This window comes from Onthophagus taurus, chromosome 1 (genome assembly GCF_036711975.1).
Source record: "Onthophagus taurus isolate NC chromosome 1, IU_Otau_3.0, whole genome shotgun sequence".
Taxonomy (NCBI): domain Eukaryota; kingdom Metazoa; phylum Arthropoda; class Insecta; order Coleoptera; family Scarabaeidae; genus Onthophagus; species Onthophagus taurus.
The window spans coordinates 260,841-284,599 of record NC_091966.1 but is presented as its reverse complement, the minus strand read 5'-3'; the positions used below and the strand labels follow the sequence as shown (position 1 = coordinate 284,599).

General features: G+C 34.2%; 2 protein-coding genes and 1 long non-coding RNA gene across 16 annotated transcripts in view; 1 reads left to right on the top strand and 2 right to left on the bottom strand.

Annotated features, from left to right (window-relative positions):
* LOC111425167 (disco-interacting protein 2) overlaps positions 1 to 23,759 on the top strand; it is a 144,887-nt gene that overhangs the window by 106,802 nt on the left and 14,326 nt on the right. For 7 of the 14 annotated variants that reach the window (XM_023059049.2, XM_023058974.2, XM_071201433.1 and 4 more), the window contains 8 exons: positions 6,767 to 6,841; positions 7,222 to 7,374; positions 11,056 to 11,166; positions 11,616 to 11,747; positions 17,584 to 17,850; positions 17,906 to 18,175; positions 21,997 to 22,590; positions 22,640 to 23,709. In XM_023059049.2, coding sequence (XP_022914817.1) covers positions 6,767 to 6,841; positions 7,222 to 7,374; positions 11,056 to 11,166; positions 11,616 to 11,747; positions 17,584 to 17,850; positions 17,906 to 18,175; positions 21,997 to 22,590; positions 22,640 to 23,709 — 2,672 coding nt within the window. The remainder of the gene's footprint in view (positions 1 to 6,766; positions 6,842 to 7,221; positions 7,375 to 11,055; positions 11,167 to 11,615; positions 11,748 to 17,583; positions 17,851 to 17,905; positions 18,176 to 21,996; positions 22,591 to 22,639; positions 23,710 to 23,759) is intronic. The other 7 variants (XM_023059055.2, XM_023059003.2, XM_071201442.1 and 4 more) reach the window with 3 other exon arrangements.
* On the bottom strand, positions 2,688 to 4,319 carry LOC139432719 (uncharacterized). Its single transcript, XR_011642421.1, has 3 exons — positions 3,943 to 4,319; positions 3,331 to 3,736; positions 2,688 to 3,143 (listed from the first exon to the last, which is right to left on the bottom strand). It is a non-coding gene; the product is annotated as an uncharacterized lncRNA (long non-coding RNA).
* Positions 19,762 to 21,067, bottom strand: LOC111425206 (general transcription factor II-I repeat domain-containing protein 2-like). The gene is made up of 2 exons (XM_023059080.2): positions 20,917 to 21,067; positions 19,762 to 20,851 (listed from the first exon to the last, which is right to left on the bottom strand). The coding sequence occupies exon 2, from the start codon at positions 20,816 to 20,818 to the stop codon at positions 20,054 to 20,056; it is 765 nt and encodes a 254-aa protein (XP_022914848.2). The 5' UTR covers positions 20,819 to 20,851; positions 20,917 to 21,067; the 3' UTR covers positions 19,762 to 20,053.

Sequence of the window (23,759 nt, the reverse complement as noted above, 5' to 3'; positions counted from 1 at the left end):
GACACTGCGTTCCCCGTATTGATCCGTTATATCGAAGTTTTACTGTAATACCAATTTTATTAACATGTTGCATTTTATGTGGGACAAAGTAAGTAGGTACGGCCTGGTTTCTATGGAAATATATTTTTGTATATTGCATCGTAAAGGTACGTTTTCGTAAGGACTTGTCGGCCCGACATGTTTGTTGGGCGACAAGTTGTCAAAATTAACGTGTGTTTACGTATAATCTGTTTTTTATTTAAGGCCCACTTTTACCACCTCTTGATAAACTTATCCGATAGGTAAATACAGCTCTTAGCCAATGAGAATGCTTAAAACCGCCGTAACCATGGCAACTATCCAAATCAATTGTCATTGCCAAATTTTTATAAAAAAACGGTTTGTACCACTCTAGATACCATGTTCTATGACCACGCTTTATAATATTTTCCACTAAATAATAAGTAAGGTTGTGTATATTCTAAACGAAGTTGTCACTGATTGTCACTTTAAAGACGAAGCCACTAATCTCTCGTCACTTGGCTAATATCTACGTTTTGAAATTAAAACTCGTGAGCAATATATTAAGATAACATAATTAAGTGCTATAATTAAAATTTGAATATTGTTTAAAAATCAGAATTACTGGAAGAATGTGAGTCTTCCGCTAGTTGGATGATGACAGGAGGTAAATCAGTTATTAATGAATTTCCCATTAATGTTGTCCAATCTTTTTTAATTAGTTCTTCACAGTGTTTGCCCACATCTCCGGAGTGTAATGACCAAGAGCTTTTTGCCAAGTCTCCCTGACACGACAGATCTTTTTCTCCGAGCTGGACTGAACATGTTTATTGTAATAAGTTTTTTAAGAATGCCCAACATAGTTCAATGGGATTATATTGACAATTGTATGGAGGAAGGCGAAGAACAGTACGGCCATGGTCTCTTATTAATTTGTCAATTTCAAAGGATTTTTCAATTTGAGGCTTGTAATAACGGATTATTTCCCATAACGATTTTTTATTTAAGGTTGGTTCAAACTGTATATTATGTTCAGTTAACCATTTTTTCATATCATTTTTTTTGTGCAGAAACTTGGAGCTTTCTCGATTTGTTTTGAGTGATATGGAGCATTATCCATTACTACCGCACACTTCGCAACCAAATTATTTAATGCTGGAAGTAATTGATTTTTCACCCATTCCATAAAAATAATTGACGTCATATTTTTATGATAATCTCTGTGCTCCGTGTTGTCACTGAGCAAGAGATCGCAATTTGGCAAAAACCCTGACGAAGTGCCTGCGTGCAAGATTGTAAATCTTTTTCCTTCGCCTTCTGCTCTTTGCGGAATACCGAATCTTTCATTTTCATTTACCCATTGATAAACTTGGGTGCCATTTTCGTAAATCCAAGTTTCGTCAAGAAAAACAAAAGTATACTCTCCGGATTCTAGGTATTGCAAGTATGTCTTTAAAAATGTAATTCTTTTTGAAACTATATGTGGTTGTTCAATTAACACTTTTCTATTGCTAATCTTTTTATATCTATATCCCATAGATTTTATAATTTTATGTAATTTTGATCTACCATTAGTAAAATCACATTCATTTCTTGCAAAATTAAGTAAATCATTAAGATTAAAATACTGTTTCTTTTCATGCAATTTTTGTATGTCTTCCTAACTCTTCTTTAATAAAATATAAATTATTATCCGTTTTGTAGTTCATTTTACAACGCCCTTGTGTTTTTGGTTTTTTTGCAGTTTGATATTTTTTGTAGGTTTGAATAATTTTAAAAACCGTCGTGCTGTGAACCTAATACAATTATGTTGAATACAAATTTAATTTTAAAACTCAAGTGCAATACACATATATCAAAAATACGTGAAGCTTTATCACATATATATTTTAAATTCGTATTTGGTGTCTCCGTCTGTACTTCTTCACAATACCTAATTATAGAGTTTTTTTCGCGTTTAGACAGTTGACATCCCGTTGTACCCTTTTTTAACATTTTTATGGTAGATTTAGCAGCAAAAAAATTATATGAAAATTGTTTTTTAATCAATCTTAACAAATTTGATAGACAGTGGTGGCACACAATTAAAGTAAAAGTCACGACATGCGCTTTTACTTTCAATACCAACTTGACGACACTTTGACAATTGATTTAAATAAAAAACAGATTATAGTTACTTGTCGGCAACCGACATGTCGTGGAAACGATCTGAAAATCGAACTCTGCAGTTAGCACCAAGATGGCAGACGATCAATTCGAACAAGTAGTGTCAGTTTTCGTGGTGTTGGCAGGAAGTAAACCTTTTTTTTAATGAAATGACTTGCAACATGGATTCGCAACATAATATACATAGATAACTTATATAGATGTGACATTTACGTAAAATTTTTGTACACGGCACCAGCGCTCCGAACGGCTCGGCCCATTACTAATATTAAATAGCGGCTAACGTGATAAATCTTAAATTTAAATTTTCTAATTTTTTTGTGTGGAATTAAATAAAAAAAATAAAGACATTTGTGGATTTTAATAATCTTTTTATTAAAATTATTATCATAACCATAAAGTCTTATTTTAATATAAAAGAACAATAACTATAAACAATGTGTAATGATCTAATGATTTAACTCTTTCGATATAAGATGAAATATTACCGCGAAAAAGTGGTAAATTTAACTAAATTCTAATAGGCTAATAGGTCAAAATAACTTTGTTAAAAGATGTTAAAAATACGGTGTTAATCTGTTTATTCCTCACAGTTTATTCCTCCTTTTGTAGCATTAAATGTAATGCCAATATTTTGTCATCAAGTGTATAACGCCTCCCCTGCAACCTTCTTCCTTCGTTGTCATATTGGCTCAAAAAAAAAGGATTGTTTTAGTCTGTCTAAACTTGAAATTGACTGCTTAAAAAGTTGTCTCTTTGGTAACAATTTTCTTTTATTTCTTTAGGATGTTATACTCTGGCGCTGGAATTTCCTCTTATACATCACTGCTTTCCTGTATAAATGTTGGGCTTTTGGTGATAAGTCGTCTTGTTTGTGGACACCAACTTCCTCCAATAAACTCTCCCTTTGTTTAGCTGTCAAAAAATATCCAATAATGATCCCGATTAACGCTGTTTTCCCATTAAGCGGGGTTACGCTGTAATATGAAATCAAACTTTAAAAAAATTATACTACATTCTTTTGTAATAAAAGGGAAATTAAATGTTTTTTGAATGATGTTTCGTTTATTAATAAATAACTCTTATTAAGAGTTATATGCCATTATAGGTAATTTAACCAGAGCTTTTCAAAATAAACGATTTATAAAACACATAATTTCTTACCTGAAGTCTCCAATGAGATTGCACTGGTGGATGTTGAAGCAACCTAAAGTCCCATATCTGCATGTGGAGTAGGGGGCGTGTTATTCGAAGCACTTGAAGTACTGACTTCTAAGTACTGATATCCTACATGTGAAAAAAAATATGCCTCAGTCCTAACAACATTTTGATAATTTTATACACATACTAACAATTTGTTGTTACGTCCAACATCCTCTCGTCGAAAAGGCTTATCACAAACTCGAAAATTATTATAAACCCTCAAGTGTTCACACTGAAGCAGGTTTTCTCGCACACAACATAAAACCCTTTGATATATTTCTGGATACATTTGTGGGTTTGGAAATCGGTAGAAACTTCGATACCTTTGTACGCATCCACTAATGGCGCAACTTTTTGACATTTTCTGCTACAAGAAAATAAGATGCATATATATTTATTTTACAAATACCTAATCCAGTTCCATAATCAATGTTTAAATTTCAGAGGTTTTTTATGAGCATTAGTTTCCATATTATTTTAAGGGCAACTTATATTTAAAAATTTATTATGAAACTGGAGATCATAATATAATAATATGAAATAAATAAAACAAAGTATATCAAATGTACTTACCACGAATAAAATTTCGTAAATTTCTTTAAAATTTACTATCAAACACAAAGCCGCATCAAAACACTAACAAACTTGACAAACAACTTAGAAAACAGTAGAAAAACAAATTGACGAAACGACTACTTAAATCCTAAAATATTTATTAATTTAAACTGCCAAGATAAAGTAGATATCTACATAATATAACGCAATATAACGCCATCTATCCCATCGGCCCGATACTAAAAATGACGTCACTTTGTACGAACACGACGCACAGTGGTCCGAGCGGTAAGAAAACCCGATCAAAAATATTATTTTGGTGTTAGCAATTAGCTATCTTTATGAAACTTGGCATATGATTATAAGACCAAAAGGGTAATGTTCTGTCAAAATTTGAATTAAATTCGTCAACCGGAAGTAGTACTACGCAAGCAGTACTTTATTTAAATTCATACTCATTTTCTTTTCATATAAATTAGGACTTTAAAGAAGAATATTACTATAAAATTTTGTGCAAAACATTAGACATATATTACTTCACATTTTTTTGTGTAATTACGTGATCGCAAATTCCTATCTAAATTGTTTTATAGAGGACCTATACCGGATGTCTCACGCAACTGGTTCGTTAGAACTTTTTTAGGTACCACTATTCGTAGCGGTTTGAAATTTTGACAACATGGATTGTTCATTCGAAGCTTTTGATCTAAAATACTTTCAAGATGGCCGCCACTTCCGGTCTACCGGATGTAGACCACAACTTCGTTATTTTAAATGGAATGCTATAGTTTTTAATGCACCTTTTAATTATATTCGACAAAATAAGTTGACTTTGATAAAAGTTATTGGTACCTACCATTTTTCGTTTTCGAGTTATTTTGTTTTTAAGTTTTTCTTTGGCAAATTACTTTATGCTCTTTAAAACCTTATATCTCAGCCAACGCTCATTCAAAAAAGCTCTAAATTGGCACGATTACTCTTGAGATGTTGTCAAACAGATTGTCATTTGTTGTATTAAAGTATCTTATACAGGGTGGTCAAAAATTGAATTATCGTTTCTCCATATTCAATGGTAAGAAATTCGAACATTTTAAATGGAACGCCCCATATTTTTTCAGAAATGGAATTTGATAAAATTGTGGCAAAATTAATTGGCAGAATTAGTTGGTTAGATAGCTCAATTTTACTTAGCTTTTACTAAAAATGTTTTAAGAACTATTCGAGAATAAACTCATCGCTCTTAATTTGAAGTGATATTGGAGACCATAATACGTAAGTTTGCAGCCTACTTATAGTAGAATTTTCCCATGATACTGAGATAGTCCACATACATTTCAAATTATTCGAGATAATATAAAATATTTTGTTATATTCACCAACATAACAAAATTTATCTCAATTTGTGTGAGTCTTCTTCATTTTCTAAATCTTGTTCCTCAATATTTACTTCTTCATCATTATTGTTTTCTTCTTCACTTTCTTCATCATCATCATCTTCTTCTTTACCTTCCTTTTCTTCTAGAGATTTGTCCAGTATAAGTAAATTTTTCATGTCTTCATTCATATTTTTATATCTTTCTGAATATTCTTTATAAAAGTTACTAATAAATGGATCGGAGCTCAGTAATAGTCTTTTAAATAAATCTTCATTTGTTTGAAGTCTACCACATTTTCTTGTGTGACACTCTCTAAATCTGCGTACTTGTTTGTTTTTTGCTTCTTGATAAATAAAATCCACAATTATGTGTTAAGTAATCTTTGACTGCCAATTTTTTGGTTAAGGCGCACGTTGGCGCAAGATTTCTTTCTTATGCTATGTACACCATACCTTCAGCAATAAAAAAATGTTAGCTACAATTGTTCGATTTTGTTCGCTCGCAAGATATTTAATTTAAAAGATTGAATGGTCAAAAAATATATGTATTTATTGACGTCAATAGAAATGGTTGTAATTTTTTTCAACAAACATCTTTTGAAATTTGGAAAGGCTTAAAATGAAGACCTTTCTGTACTTTATAAGAAACCAACGACACAATATTTTCAAGTAGTGATATACCATCTTTTTTGTTTTCTAAAGTTGTGTCGTTTTCTAAAAAATTTCCTTATACAAAATAAGTTAATTGTAATAGCAATTTATTTCGCGCAGTAGCTATTATAAAACACCAAAGACTTCATAAACTTCACTAAAAGTCTATTAATAGTTAAAATATATGTAACATATGTAATAGTTTTATAATAAACTTCTTACTGTAATTTACGTTGATATTGATAGAAGATAAAATGAAAACAGATAGATACCAACAGCAAATTACATCAGTCGGTATTAATCGAACAACAATTTCAAACGTCATTTGTTCCCACTCGTTCCATCTCGCCGTTATTCTTCGGTCAATAAACATCACCGTGCCAAAATTAATTCGATTTATCACATTTCGTTGCCTCTGTTCAATTTCCTGTGGTAATGGATAATGTATGTCAAATAATGTGTAATTTGATTTAGGTAGAAACCCTATCCCAAATAGTTAATGGGCCATCAAAATTCCGCCTAATATAATTTAAAAGCATCTAAAATACAAACTAATTGATATTAACATTTTTAAATTTCATTAAAAGAGATTGAATTAATCTACAAAATATAAAGAAGGCAGTAAATTTAAGATGAACAATTTGAGGTTGGGGAGGGTTACGTTTTTTAACTAGATTTCCTGTGTTGTGCCTCCGTCCTGATTTCCTTAATTACTTCCAACCCGTCGACTAGTTTCTAAGGATTGCTCATGAATTTCTAAGAAGCTATACCATCGAGAACTTTACCGATTTCTCATTTTATTAATTTTTATTTCAGGTGACATTACACAAAAGGGTTATGAGAAGAAACGCACAAGACTGCTTGCTCCATATGTACCCAAACAAAACACAAGTAAGTCAAAAGTTAATTCTAGCTGATTACCATCAGAATAGATGTTAAACATTATAGGTTATTAACTGATACTTAAAGACATCTTTAAATTGAACAATTCAACCCGTTACACCATCGCGTTATTAATGATCGTAAACCATAAAGATAACGTGTTTGTAAACCGCAAAAAGCAAAATAAGTAACCGACAATAATTTCGCTATCTCTTTTGTCTAATTGGTTTTACAGATTTGGTTTTAATGAGTTAACTGCGGTTGGTTGATATTTTTCTATATCCTTTGTGTTTAATGACGGTATATTTTGACTGTCTTCCTTTGTATGATATCCACACCGACATTTTTTCACCGTTTCGTCCTCTCTTTGTTTTTGTGCCGTGACGTAGCCGGGGGCATTGGTGGTGGTGGTGGCGGTGGCGGCGTCGGAGCCCCACACGAAGACAGCAACGACAACGGCAATAATGTTGCCGGACCAAAGCAGCACACCAGACGCCGTACGCAACGACGTGTCACGCACAACGAGAAAAGATACCACTCAGGTTTGAGTGCACGTTAACAAAACAATTCAAAACAAAAATTTAAGAAAACATTTTTTATTTCATTTCTTTTCTTTAATTTTATTATTTTTTATAATTCATTGATGTTGTAGGCAACAATTTTTTTTTTCGGCATGTGATTATTGATTATAGTCATTTTTGTGCAGTTCTTATGTAAAAGTTACATTCCTTTTACATTTTTTTGAATAAAACATTAATAAAAATAAAACTTTATTTATAACAACTTAAAGTTATTATGAAAGGTGTTTATATAGGGTTAACTTAATTATAGCTTTTTGCTGATGTAACACATACCGACCATAACGTGGTATTCACTGACCACAGAAAAACCTTACAAGAACTAGTGAACAAAATAAGCGACGTCATTAGCCAATACGAGAGATTAATAGCAATAAGACCAAGTTCATGGTCGTTTGTCAGAAGACTGTTAGCAGATGACAGTTCGCCTACGTGGGGTCCGTCATTAATGAGAACTGGAACCAATATCAGGAGATACGGAGCAGAATAGAGAAGGCAATGACTAAACTGTTCAAAAGTCAGATTCCTCAGATGTTATATTTTCTCGGTGTTTTTCTATGGTGTAGTTTTCGAATGGTTCTCAAAACTACCACCGAATTATTCAGAATAGCCCGGAATAAAGTTATCATATCCAGGATGATATTCAAAACGAACATTGAGCGAACCCAAAGAAAAAGAAGAATTATGTCCATGACGACAATGAAATTTGATCACGAAGCTATAAAATGTAGCTGATAAGGTTTTTGTTCTGGTAGTTGCGTTTCACTCTAGATTTGGAATCAAATTGTTACACATCAATCAAATTCAAGACTCACAATTTTGATCATGTCCAATTGAAAATTAGATAGTGCGTTTAGAATCGTGATGCTTATCGTATCTGCGCTAAACTTCTCTGGTGATTAAAATCCTAAGAATTTTTCTTTAGTCGCAGATGTTACGCAGTTCATTTTAGAGATGATTTGAAGTGTACATTTGAACGAAATGTTCCATGGAAACATAAGGGCATTTGCAGGCTGAAGACCAGTGGGTCGAAGATCAAGGGGCAGACTGAGAAGAAAATGGATGGATGATGTGGAGGAAGATTTGAGGAAAATTGGAGTTAGAAGGTGGAAACAGTTGTTTGGTTAGAGGACTGAATGAAAGAAGATGATTGAGCAGTCAACCCACCAAGGGTTGTAATACCGGAGGAATATACATGTCATGTTGATTCTGTACTGAAAAGAGTTTGAAAAATGGTGATCCAATTCAAGCACAAGTCAAATTTATATCTATACAAATAAAAATGTTATTGCAAGAAACTAGTTCTATTGTGTGAAAAGAAACAATTTATGAGAAAACTAAAAAACATTATAAATACTATTACATCATATTTCATTGTTAAAGGATACGTACCTTCAATTTAATATGTGTTATAAGCACCAAGATGTGTGATAAACGATTTATTATGCGGAAATAAATGGCCTTTTAACTGCATTAAGAGAATTATAAAGAAGAATGTGCGAAGTTTTCGAAAGTAGAGAAGCGGTACAATATACAGGGTGTCCCGCAACGATTGTACAAAACTGCATCAGCGTATTCTATGATCAAAAATAAACATAAAAAGCCTAATAAACATAGGTCCGAAAATGGACCATTTTCGAGATATTCAAAGATTTAGTTTCATAAGTTGATATTGTTAACATCATGAATTTAAATTTGTTTTTATAATAATTAAGTCGTTACTATGATTACGATAAGTTGTCTAATCAAAAAAAAATAATAATACTTCACGAAATTATTATTTTACTATTTAATTTAATAAAACTATTAAGTATGGCTCCTATTAATTACTCCAAGGAAGAGATGGCGGATATGGTGTATTGTTACGGACTAGCTGATGGAAATGCGTCGTTAGCAGCTCGTCATTACGCGCAAAGGTTCCCGAACAGACGATTGCCTAATAGTCACACCTTTAGCAGATTATTTCTCAGATTAAAAGAAACGGGAAGCGTAACCCACAGCCATTCCACGGAGAGACATTACACAAGGCCGGTGGAATAAGAAGAAGCAGTTTTGAGAAGAGTCGATGAAAATGCCTCAACCAGCATTAGAAGAATTTCTGCACAAGAAAACATTAACAAAACAACCGTTCACCGCATTTTAAGGGAGCAGTTGCTTTATCCTTATCATTACAACACCGTTCAAGCTCTAACAGAAAATGATGGCGAAAAAAGAGAGATTTTTTGTAGGTGGGCCATACAGGAAGAGGTAGTAATCGTCGACTTTCCCATAAACATTGTATTTACGGATGAAGCAACATTTCCTCAAAGCGGAATTTTTAATATTCATAATGCGCACGTTTGGAGCGATGAAAATCCCCATGCAATACTAGAAACTCATCAACAGTGGCGATTCAGTGTTAATGTATGGGCTGGAGTTATAGGTGATCAGTTATTAGGTTCATTTTTTCTTCCAAAGAGATTGACAGCCGATGTCTACGTACATTTTTTACAAAATGACCTTACAGAGGCATTTGATGAATTACCTCAACAAATTCTAGAAGATTGCTACTTTATGCACGATGGAGCACCAGCACATTATGCACGCGCTACTCGAGCATACTTAAATAACAGATTTGGCAATAAGTGGATTGGCCGAGGAGGGCCACCTCGTTCACCAGATTTAAATCCGTTAGATTTTTGGTTTTGGGGACATTTAAAACAAATTGTTTATACTGAAGACGTTCAAAATGTGCAGGATTTGAAGAATAAAATTAGTAACGCATTTGACACAGTAAAACAAATTCCTGGTATCTATAAACGCATTAGAAGTTCATATTATCTTATTATTTATTCAACTTTATCTTAACCATCGTAACCATGGTAATCATATAGTTACTGCATCTAAATCGTTAGAATTAATGATGTTTACAATAGGTCAGCTTATGAAACTAAAACTTTGAATATCTCGAAATTGGTCCATTTTCGGACCTATGTTTATTAGACTTTTCTTGTCTGTTTTCGATCAGAGAATACGCTGATGCAGTATTGTACAATCGTTGCGAGACACCTGTATATTCTAAAATTTCTTTTACAATAATCTTTTCATTTTAAAACTATAAAATTTTATTTTTTGCTTTGACGTTTCTTTAATTTTTCTCTAATAAAATTAAGTTCTTTAAGTTACAGGGGTAATGAAAAAGTTGGATACCATAATTTTTTTTCTTTTTTTGATTTGAGGATTAAGTGGTTCATTGTTTTTTAACTTTTACTTTGACTACCTAGTGAATGTAATAAGAAGTGTAAAGAAAATTGATGTTTTTTATAAAAAGTGAATATTAAATGAAATAGTAAGAATTTAAAGGGTAATGAAAGGAACGTAACATTTACATTTTACTGTATATGAAGATGCAAGAAATTCGCCGAAGAAGAAGCTGCTTTATCTCGCCCCTTTTACCTTAATTTCCGGTAGCTATGACACGATGTTACCTAATAAGTGCCTCATCGTAGGGCTGAAACTAAATTTTCTACACGTACAGCTATCATCCATGTAGCATATTTCTCGGAAAATTCTAAACCTAACATAACCTTTCCCAGTTATTATTTATGTACATTTCGTTGTCGCTGTGTACTCGGCATGCTCAGTGTTGTTATTTTATGCATGTAGATGTGTCGGGCGTGGGCGCCGTCGCCGAAAATAAGGGCGCCAGCCCCGCCGCGAGGGCGGTTCGAAGGGGCAACCGGAGGCTCACCAGAAACGAGAGTCGCTACCACTCAGGTAAGGGGCACTACGGTCGATCCGGAAAGGGGCGCAGCGGACATGAAGAATGGATGCCGCCCGCCCCCGTTCGTCTCTTTCGTCTTACTAAAAAAAAACACACCATTCCTTACTTATTCATCCGTTTTCTACGAGTATCTTCTTTGGTTCTTCTTCTTTAATACCCACTTCTCACACCGTCCGCCGTTGTAACCCTTACATACCAGTTATGTTTTTTAGGATATCTTGCATTGGAATGTTTTTTTGCTGCCTGCATATTGATCTTGCGTAGCGTCGATATAAACATTTAAGAATAAAAAAAAATTAATACATTATTTCGCTTTGTAATATTATAATAATTTGGTGATGGTATGCCGTTATGTGTGTTATGTTTTTTATCATTATCGCACTTTATCGTTTATTATTTTGATGTTTTGATGCTTACATTTTTTCTTGTTTTGGTGGTTTAGAGGTGCGCCAAGAAGCCGTTCAACAAGCCCTTGCTCAGGCGATGCAAAACAGGCACAAACCATCTTTACCAATGCCATCGAAAAGAACATCTGTTATGGCTAAAAGTCCAGACAGGGATAGACATGATTCAGGTTTGTATAGAAATAATAATTTTTAATTACTTACATAATTATTACACTACTTTTTTTATAAAACTACTTCAGTAACAAGTTCGAAGTGTTTAACCTTTCGTCGGGCGCAATGCAAAAAAGTATCATATCGGGCGCAATGTATCAAAATGATCACAATGTGTTTACTATGTTATGAAGCTGACTAAATATTATTTTATACATTTTTATTATTATATTTATGGTTATGATATTCTAAATACAATAAATCAAAATTTTTACTCTTATTATTTATTGAAACATTATTAATAATTTATTAACAGTATAACTGAGATAATCGTAACAAAACAATAACAATAAACAGAAAGATCAGCAAACAAAAATGAATCTATGAAAGCGAAAACGTTTATCACTCATTTGATGATGCTCGAGATATTTGCTGGCTGTACAACTAGTAATAAGCTTTGAGCACAACTATGACAAAATGTCTGAATATGTGATAAACATATTAATTTATGACAATTTTTGCAATCGTATTTTGTCAATCGTCGTTTACTCGCTGGAAAATTACAGTCCTCGCACCATTTCCTTTTGACAGCACCACCATCAATCGTTGTTCTCTGTTTTGAGTATCTTCCTCGTTACCATCGGTAGATTGAAAACGTTTCAATCTTTCTTGCATATCTTTAGGCATTCCCAGAGTTTGCTGACTTCTTCGCTTCAATTGGGGTAAAACTGACTAGTGTGCAAACCTTTTGAGGAACATTTTTCTGCGAATAAATTTTTGATTATTCTCAAAACAAATTACCAGTGCATTTATGTCCGTAACGTTCAGCATGGCAAAGAATACTACAGCTGGCCATCGTCTTATATTCCTTGCAAAATTATATGAGGCGCACAATTTATCGGCAGTATCCACACCTCCTTTTGTACTGTTGTAGAATGTTATTATTCATGGTTTTTGTTGACTACCTGTAGCAGCATCGATTGAATTGTCTTCATGAAGCGTTGAAATAAGAAGTACACATTTCCCTTTCTTTGGTATGTACAACGCCATCTTCAGAATCCCACAAATCTTCTAAACTTTGTTTATTAGCCTTGAAAACACCAGCTAAGAACAAGAGACCAATGAACGCTTTCAATTCAACCAAATCGACAATTTTGGCGTCTCTATCGCGTTGGAATTTCGATTTTATATCCTCAATATACTGGTTCGTATACTTCACAATTGTTTCCAAAATATCATCAGTTACTAAACAGCTCCAACATTCTAAAAGAGTACGTGCTGATCTTGTTACGCCCACTAATAATGTAGTCTCTCTAAGCAGGTTATGCTTCTTTGTTCGAATTCTTTTTGCTGGTTGATTGATACTCCATTTCGTTTTTTTGTCCTTACCGAAAAAATACTAATTGCTTTCTATTGACAAACAATCGACTTCGTCTTCAGAATCTTCTTGTTCCGTATCAGAATTCTCCTCTACAGCTTCTACAGCGTCAGGTTTATCCCTATCGCTTTCATTTCCAAAATCTTCTTTTTCGCTAACACTTTCTTCTTCCCATAATATTTTTTCTGTCTTCCTGATATCAGGATTATTAAAAAAAAATTGTTTTTACGGTTGACCATGATTAGCTTTCTAAAGATCTAAAATATATATATAATATATACATGTATGTATATAATTATATACATACATACATATACAGGGTGGTTCACTTTTTAATCGGGAAACTTTACTAGGACGTAGTACTTGCCAAAATAACACAAGTTTTTTATATAAACATAGGGTCGCAACTCTTTTGTTTTCGAGCTATGAGCGATCAAAGTTGAGCTAAAAATTTACATTTTATTATTTATTTCGGCTATAAGTAAACCGAAGAATTTGAAATTTGGTATGTATTTACTACTGGTTAACATCTTGTTTTCTAGCATACCTTAAGCTTCCCTAGCGCCCTCTAAGGGGATGAAATTCACCACCCCCTTGGTTCTTTTTAGAAGAACTTTTTAACGCAATGCAATATTAACATAGAAAAAAATATGGGTTGTACAGCTCATTCTTTAGTGGTTCTTTTTTGTCTCTTTAGTTTTTCTCTTAAAATTGATAGTTTTTGCGTAAAAAAATAAAATATGTTACATTGCGCGGCAAAGCGCTACCTAGAAATAAAAAACAAAATTTTAAGTTGGCTATGGAAGATGTAAACTTACCAGGATTTTGGGCTAACACAATAACACAAATTATTTACGATTTCGTCTCTTGACTTGTTTTCTCATTAAAGTAATAAAAAATTTAATTAAATTTAAGTTAAAATAATCATTCAAAAGATAAGTAACATTTAATAATAAATTAAATAGTATACTAAAAAAATGGAAATTACAAGAGAAAAATGTTAAAAAACAAACAGAAAACTAATTAAGAATCAAAATGAAACAAATTTATCAAAAAAACTCATTACAAAAATAAACACAATTAATTTAAAAATTGTTCAAAATGCATGCCATTGTTATCAATGCATTTTTGGCATCTTGTAACAACAGAATTAACTGCTGCTAATATTTGAAACGGATTGTTCCTTAAAGTGTTAGCAGCGTCTTTTATTTTTCCCAACAGTTCTTTCCGAGTGTTTATTGGAGCGGCGTAAACTAGATTTTTCATATAGCCCCACACAAAAAAATCTAAAACGTTAAGATCAGGAGACCTTGGTGGCCAGGCAACGGGACCTCGGTTTGCCTCTTGATAATTGACAGGACCTAGTCGTCCTATCCGTCTATGACCATGCACGTACGTTAGCGCTGTAATGCGATGGTGCCCCATCCATCTGAAGCCAATGTTGCTCCAGATCACCTAGAGGAACGTCCGATAAACATTCCGCCAAATCGTTTTGCAAAAAATTTAAAAACATCGGTGCGTTCAAACGAGGTGGCAAAAAATAAGGCCCACAGAGGTTATTATTAATGACACCCATCCACACATTAAAACTAAACTCTGTTCGGTAGGTTTTTGGACGTATTGCATGGGGATTTTCATGCTCCCAACTATGTAAGTTATGGTAATTTACGACACCCCTTCTTGTAAACGTGGCTTCATCTGTCCACAAAATCTTCTTACAAAAATTTTGGTCACGTTCAACAGACTGTACAAACCACCTACAGAAAGTTACTCTTTTAGGACCATCTTCAGGTCTTAAATTTTGTACAGGTTGAAAACGATAGGGTTTCCTGTGGTCCTTCTTCAGAGTTCGTAAAATTGTACTTCTTGAGACTCGTAAATTTTGAGCTTGAAGTAGTCTAGCAGCTATGCGACTGCTTAATGTGCTGTCATTATCAAAAAGGTTTAAAATTGCTCTTTGGTTTCTGTTATTTTGATTATTTCGTACTTGCTGGGTATTTAAACCATATTGTCGAAAACGTTGATGTGTATTGATAAATACCTGAGGATCAGGACATCTTCTATTAGGAAACCTTCTAGCGTATTCTCTAGATGCCGCTTCCGCATTTCCATCACAAAAACCATAAATAAAATGAATGTCTGCGTATTCTTCTGTCGAAAATAATCGTGGCATGATCAATTTTTCCTAGTTTTTTAAACAATGATCAACAATAAAAAAATAATGATACTTTTACTTAATAACAATCAAGAAATATTTTCAATAATTGTGAACAATTAAGAGGATTTAACGTAACTAACAGCTCGTCTCAATACAAACATAAATTGTTTTTTGAAAATCAAAGCCAACTTTTAGAGTAATTTTAGCTAAGCATGGCGGTACATGGCACGACATTCCATTTTTTTACACAAAAACTATCAATTTTAGGAAAAAAACTAAACAGACAAAAAAGTACCATTAAAGAATGAGCTTTATAACCAATATTTTTTTATGTTAATACTCCATGGCGTTAAAAAGTTCTTCTAAAAAGAACCAAGGGGGTGGTGAATTTCATCCCCTTAGAGGGCGCTAGGGAAGCTTAAGGTATGCTAGAAAACAAGATGTTAACCAGTAGTAAATACATACCAAATTTCAAATTCTTCGGTTTACTTATAGCCGAAATAAATAATAAAATGTAAATTTTTAGCTCAACTTTGATCGCTCATAGCTCGAAAACAAAAGAGTTGCGACCCTATGTTTATATAAAAAACTTGTGTTATTTTGGCAAGTACTACGTCCTAGTAAAGTTTCCCGATTAAAAACTGAACCACCCTGTATTTTATTGTATATAAAATAAAAATAAAATTGATTCTTACTTACATGATTCTTACTATCACTCACTATTATATTACTGACTATTATAACACACGAGGTATTATGACTTTTATGTTGCGTTAGGTTCAATAAAATAAATCTGTAAAGTACCGAATCCAGTTTTCGTTCTTCTGTCAACACAATTATAAAATTCTTAAATGGCAGCAATAACAATCGTGATATAAATGTTATGAGTAACAGAAAATACTTTTGAAATAAAGGACACTTATAATATAAAATTATAACTTTCGAAATGATAACACAAATGACCGCAATGTATCAAAATGCGTAGAATTCGCTTTTACTTAATATTTTGAAATATTTATAATGCTCACATTGTAGAGGGTCGCAAAATAAAAAGCTATTAATAACCAGAGACATTTGGAGATTCGCGGTCAAATATACCAAGCCGAATTGTTCCACGTGTATCAATTTGAACAGTTGCGCCCGACGAAAGGTTAAAATATTTATTATATTATTTAAAACTAGAAACATTCGGGTTTAACCGTACGTCTCTTAAGACGGCTAAACCCGAATGTTTCTAATTCTGTCTTCTTAATGACCAAAACATCCAGAAAATGTAATTGTTTAGCAGCTTCCGTCCGATCTATGGCAAATTTGATCATGTTGTTGCGAGTTCAGTTGGTCTAGGATCTTTTGGAGACGCCCTTTCTCATGCTGCCAGGTCACAAAGATATCATCCACGTAACGAAACCATAGTTTTTAACTGTTCCACTGACTCATGTTTAACGCTTCTTCTTGTAACATCTCCATGTAGAAATTGGCGATCCCATGGCTGTCCCTCGCATTGCTTGCAGAATTTTGCCTTCTAGCCAAAATATATCCATGACAAACTAGTCCTATTCATATACATATATGTATATATAATCAAAATGTAGACCACTTTATGATTTCTTCTGAATGATGCAAATAGGTTAATTAATTTTTTTTTACAAAAAAGAAACAAAAACGCATACGCATATATGCCAACAAGTCCAAACGCTGTCATTTGTTACCCTTCCGTGTCACGATTTCATCCAGTTTTTTCCGAACGCCGTCCAATACGTTTATCAGTGTCTGTTTGCGTGACAAATGAAAGCGGCGTTGCGCACTTGTTTCGGTACTCGAACCGTATGCTCCCGGGGCGGCTGTGGTGAAAAAAAAGAACAACCTCGGCACATACCCTCTGAGTTACGGTAATTTACCCTTTGCGTGTGTTTTTTCTTTCTCTCTCGCATTGCGACGAAGATAAAAATTTGCGATCGCACGTTGAATTTATATCTGCAGAGATTTGGGTTAATTTATCCATTTTTTATTCGTGGTGGAAGAAAAAAATATCAAAAAAAAGTTCGTTTTTATGATTGTGTTGTTATTCTATTGCGAAACACGTCGCAACTATAAAAGGAGTGTGACATAAAGATGGTTTTCGAAATAGATTTCTTAAAATATTTATTTATCTTACTACTAAGTATACTATTTGTGTTTTATGATGGATAATGCGTTCAAATAATTACAAAAACAACACAATATCGTTACGCACATAAATATTTAAGTACTTAACGAGAATAACAATTTAAACGAGGAGTTCTTTAAAAATATTAAGTTGCTTATGTATTGTTAATAGAATCATCATCGGATGAAGATAGTATAGTGAACGAGGAGACAGTCGAAAGCACCCCGGAAAAAGAAAAGATTCGGGATAGGAGCACACCCCAAATGCTTCCTCCTCCACCTCTATCGGACACCAGCAGTACTGGATCACCACCTTCATCACAACCAATGCATCACCGCCCGCGAATGCCACCCCCAATGTATACTAATTGGGATCATCGACTGGGACATCGCACAGAAATAACCGAAATTAATGATGCTATACAAAATTTGAGGCCTTGTAAGTACTATTATTATTAGACAAAAAATTAAATCTATTAAATTTTTTGGTTTAGATTCTCAACCACCAGATGTGACTCATAACACCGCTCAAGGTGGTCGAAGACCAACAGCCGCCGATAGAGTTCAAAGATACGCCTCTTCAACATCCGACGATACCATAAGTACAGGAACCGGAAGGTGGAAAGTGTCGGCGAAAATCCAGCAACTATTGAATACGTTAAAAAGACCCAAAAGAAGACCGTTACCCGAGTTTTACGAAGACGACGACATAGAATTAGAAATTGCGGCGAATCCAAAAGATCCCAACGCTCCAAAACCTGAAGGTAAGAAAAACAAAATAATTAATGAGTCAAAAAACTCAAATACCGCAAAACTTTCCGGCACGAAATAAATAAAACCTAACAGCCGTTTCAGAAACGGCAAATAAACTCGGAAATGTTTCGACCGAGAAAGTTAGTGCGCTTCATCAACTTTATTTTAAGATCAACACCTCGCTAGGCATTTTTAAAAACGCCGTTTCAGTGTAAACAATCTACTTATCAACTTTATTCTATTTGCTCGGTGAGTTGAGATAGAAGTGGGGCGACGTCGCCGTAGCCCCTTGGCACAGCGGTTAATCAGCGACTCCGCGGGGTTTTTACGTTAAAATGTACCTAACGTCTGAGGGGCGGAAGAGCTTGTTCTAGTTTCCGAGGGCCAATGCAGTAGCTTTACCGTGCGTGATTAGATTGCCCAGAACGTCCTAACTTGGTTTAAATCGATTTGAGAATTGCGTTGTACCGCAAGACGTAACTAGTATTTATTTACAGGAATTTTATGTTTATATAATAAAATGTTATAAAATCCTAATTACCGACAGATGAACAACCGGACGAAGAAAAAAAGAAATGCATGAACTATTAGAGAGAATATATAACCGGTGCCCAGCAAACGACATAAAAATTGCAGATTGGAAAAGAGAGTCTACACCAGCCATGTCCAACCCAAATTACTCTTCGGGCCAAAATTTAGGAATGTACAAGGCACTGGGCCGCCACCCACCTGAACAAGAAAATTTCAATTCTAGCGCACACTCGCGCTCAAATGAGATACATATACACAAACTAGCATGTACACAGATATACACAATAATATATAGGTATTTCAGTAAATTACAACAGATATTTAATGTGAAACTTGTTTATTTATTTTATTTGAAATTTTTTTAATATCAACTTCTAATTTTGTTGTGGCACAACGTAACTGATTCGTCAAATTTGCGTCGGTGAGCCTGTTACGGTCTTTGGTTTTGACTAATTTTAATCTAGAAAGAAATGACTCACAGAGATATGTTGTGCCGTTTGCTGCCACAATACACATAGCTAATTTTTTCAAATTAGGAAATTTATCTTCCTGGATATATTTTCCATAAAAGTCGACTATATTGATGTCCTCAAACCTTAATTTCATTTCTGAGTTGGACTGCAGATCGATAAGTTCCAGTTGTAAATAACCTGGAGCTGAATTCACATCAATATTAAATGGACAATTAAAAATATTGAACATTTGTTCAAATTTTTCTAGGTAGGCAAACCTTTTTTCAAATTCCTCAAGCAAATCTTTAATATTATGCGAATATTCGGAAATGGGTTTATTTTCCATTTCGAAATCATTTAAGTGAGGGAAATGTGTGGCATTATTCGATTTCAGTTGATTTTGAAAATATTTTAATTTAGCAATGAATGTCTTTATGTCTTGATAGCAATTCGTAATTAATTTATTTTCTCCTTGAAGATTCTGATTTAGTTCATTTAATTTAGTTGTGATATCTATTAAGAAACACAAATCCAACAACCATTTTTCATCGTATAATTGTGGAACGTCTTCGCCGTTATCATTCATGACAATTCTAATTTCTTCCCTGAGGTTCCAAAATCTTAATAAACATTTTCCAGGACTCAACCATCGTATTTTGGCGTAATATATTAGGTCACAGTACTCGGACTCCAGTTCGCGAAGGTATTCTTGAAACTGGCGGTGTTTTAATGAATTATTTTTTATTTTGTTAATAATATTAATGACAACTGACATCACGTGAGACATATTTAATGACTGAGCACATAGATTTTCTATATGTAAAAAACAATGACAAATAAATAAATCCAAAAATGATGTATTTTGTCCCAAGCTTTCAATATGTTTGCAAATTAAAGTAACTGCTCCTATGTTTTTCCTATCATTGATGGTGCTCTATCGGTTGTAATACCAATAAGTTTTTTTAAATCTAATTGTCGATCTTCCGCGCATTTTAGAACAGCATCTTTAATATCTTTGCCCGTTGTTGTATCCTTTAGACTCACAAGATCAAGGAGTTCTTCTGTTACTTTCAGCTTATTATCAACTCCGCGAATAAATATAGCAAGTTGTGATGTATCCTTGATATCGGTTGTTTCATCCAAAGCTAATGAGTAGTACACAAATTGTTTGGTATGTTCGTTGAGGTTTAGGGAAATTTCATTGGAAATATCATCAACTCTACGTGCAACAGTTTGATGAGACAGACTTATTTGTTTATAAATATGAACTTTTTCCGGGCTAATATCTTCAGCTGCAGCAATTAAACATTCTTTGATGTATTCTCCATCCGAGAAAGGTTTCATTTTTTTAGCAATAATTTGAGAAATTTTTAAACTTGTACTGACAATGTCGTTTGATTGTTGATTTTGTTTTTGAAACACATTTTGTTGAGACTTTAAGTTAGCTTTAAGTAAGTGTAATTTGGCCTTGCGTTCACCACCAGAAAGTACAGAAAGTTCCGTATGTTTTTCATAATGTCTTCGTATGTTATAAGTTTTAGCAGTAATCGTTTCACGACAAACTAAGCACACAGCATTATTTTTTACTTGCAAGAAAAAGTAGTCATCTTCCCAATTATTTTTAAATTGTCTGTTTTCATCTTCTAGTTTTCTTTTCTTCCTACCCGACATCGCACGTCAATATTATGGACAATTTTATTTATTCTGGTATAATTAAAGAAACGAATAAATTTTTGTAGGACTGCAAATTAAAATAAAATATTACTTACTTTTATTTTCACAACCTTTTTAAAACAATAAGTTTATCAACTCTGTGATTAATCAACTCTCTACGAAGAACTCGCATAAACTGAAGGGACTAGAAAATTTTATGATTCAATCCACTTTTGAGCGAAACAGGGGAATACCCGACAAAACGGACAAATTCTCAGTTACGTAGGTATCTCCGAATCTACGTAAGTCGGGGTATTTACTGTATTCGTAAACGCCATACATCGGGATTCGCTATTGTGCAAATTATTTTTTTAACATCGTCATTGCCGACACCTCGGCGGCGGTGTCAAAAAAATTAAGATGAAAGGTTCTTCCCAATATATTAAGCTATGTGTTTACCAAATTTGGTGAAATTCGGCCAAGGAATAACCGAGTAAAATCGGTATATAGGTACCCACATACATACAAGATTCCATTTTTATATATTAAGATATAGGAGTTTTATAAAACGTCATTCGACCAAGTAATAAAAATTATTTGTATTATCGATTATTAAAATTTAAATATTAATTTGTGCGATTTCCTTTTTTTGTTATCGGGCCGCACAAAAATCGGAATCGGGCCGCAGGCGGCCCGTGGGCCGCCAGTTGGACATGGCTGGTCTACACGAACACAGCAATAAAAATGGGAGAAGACTCATTCTATTTGCAGCATCAAAAAATATAATAATGTACCGCAATATCACCGTAGTAATTAAAATTTAATAATCACGCCTGGGTAATAAGTAATAGTAAAACAATTTAGCACACATAGACTCCATTGAATACATTGACCATGTATGTATGTGCATAATTAAAACTATTCATGCACTATTCGATATTGAACAGCGTATAATTTCGTCGTTAATATGTCGACATGGTTTTTGTTAGCGGGTGTGGGTTTAATTTATTTAAATCCGCAAATTAATAGGCTCTTAGTTCTCCCATACCTCATGAAATTTTCAAATTATTCTAAATATATCAATAATCATGTTTTTATTGAAATGCACGTTACAAAGAAGAGAACTTAAGAATCTTGGCACATTTCGCAACAGAAGTTAAAAGACATTATTCATTGTTAATTAATTTATTTTTTAGGTGGTTACATGACACCAGCAGTAGGTGAACAACTAGTGGTGGCATCAGGATTATCAAGAAATTTAGAAGCAGCTATATCCAGATACGGTTCTGGTTCGTTTAAAGCCCCCGTAGCAACGGTTTTAGATCCAAACGGAAAATTAACTACAACCCTTTCGTATGGCAAGCTTCTAAGTCGTTCGTGCAAAATAGCTTACGCCCTGCTTAGCAAGCAGTTCAGTAAGAACGGCGAGACAACGCTCAAATCAGGTGATCGCGTCGCACTCGTCTACCCGAACAACGATCCCATCAATTTTCTCTGTGCGTTTTATGGATGCGTGCAAGCCGGAATCGTTCCCGTGCCCATCGAGGTCCCTATAACGAAGAGAGATGCTGGGTCATTGCAAATCGGGTTCTTGCTCGGCAGCTGTGGCGTACAGGTCGCGTTAACTTCAGAGGCTTGTCTAAAGGGATTACCTAAAAGTCCTTCTGGAGAAATCGTTCAATTTAAAGGCTGGCCTAAATTACAATGGTTTGTTACTGAACATCTGGCTAGAACTCCTAAAGATTGGTCACCCGCACCAAAATTAACTGATGAATCGCCTGCTTATATCGGTAAGAAAAACATTTTCGTAAAGAATTTTTTTTGTAACATTTTTTGTAGAATATAGTACAGATAGAGATGGTTCAGTAATGGGTGTAACTATAACAAGAACTGCGATGATTTCCCACTGCCGAACATTAACAATGGCCTGTAATTATACCGAAGGCGAGAATATGGTGTGCGTTCTCGATTTTAAACGAGAAGTTGGACTTTGGCATTCCGTTTTGACCAGCGTATTAAATGGAATGCACGTCATCTATATACCGTACGCTTTAATGAAAGTAAACCCCGCCAGTTGGATGCAAATGATAACAAAATACAGAGCTACAGTGGCTGTCGTAAAGTCGCGCGATCTTCATTGGGGATTGCTAGCTACAAAAGATCACAAAGAAATTAATTTGAATTCATTGCGAATGTTATTAGTAGCCGACGGTGCCAACCCGTGGTCTTTAAGTTCTTGCGATCAATTTTTAACCGTTTTTCAAAGCAAAGGTCTCCGACCAGACGCCATATGTCCATGTGCCAGTTCAAGCGAAGTCATGACAGTCTCCGTTAGAAGACCAGGACGAGCTGGCGTTAATTCAACAGGTCGTGGCGTCTTATCAATGCAAGCTCTTAGTTACGGAGTAGTTCGCGTCGACCAAGAAAATAGCCTCACCTCTTTAACACTCCAAGACTGTGGACAAGTGATGCCCGGATGCGTAATCGTCGTAGTCAAAATGGAAGGTCCAGCCTATTTATGTAAAACCGACGAAGTTGGAGAAATTTGTGTAAATTCTGGAGCAACTGGTACGCAATATTGGGGTTTACAAGGTTTAAGCAACTCCACGTTTAAAGTACAACCCCTTGGGGCGGATGGCAACCCGATCTCGGACGCTGAATACACAAGGAGTGGTTTGTTGGGTTTCTTGGGACCGGGAGGATTAGTTTTTATTTGCGGATCGCGTGATGGTTTAATGACAGTAACCGGCCGTAAACACAACGCTGATGATATCATTGCTACCGTTTTGGCTGTTGAACCAATGAAGTTTATTTATAGAGGACGCATCGCTGTTTTCAGTATTAGAGTGCTTAGAGATGAGAGGATATGTGTTATTGCTGAACAAAGACCAGATTGTAGTGAAGAAGAGGTAAATACCTTCATTAAGTGATTTTTCTAAAATAATTTTGAATTATTTTT

Bases quoted from the DNA above. Each gene is read 5' to 3' on its own strand.
- LOC111425206 (XM_023059080.2), bottom strand. From the start codon at position 20,818: ATGTCGGGTAGGAAGAAAAGAAAACTAGAAGATGAAAACAGACAATTT.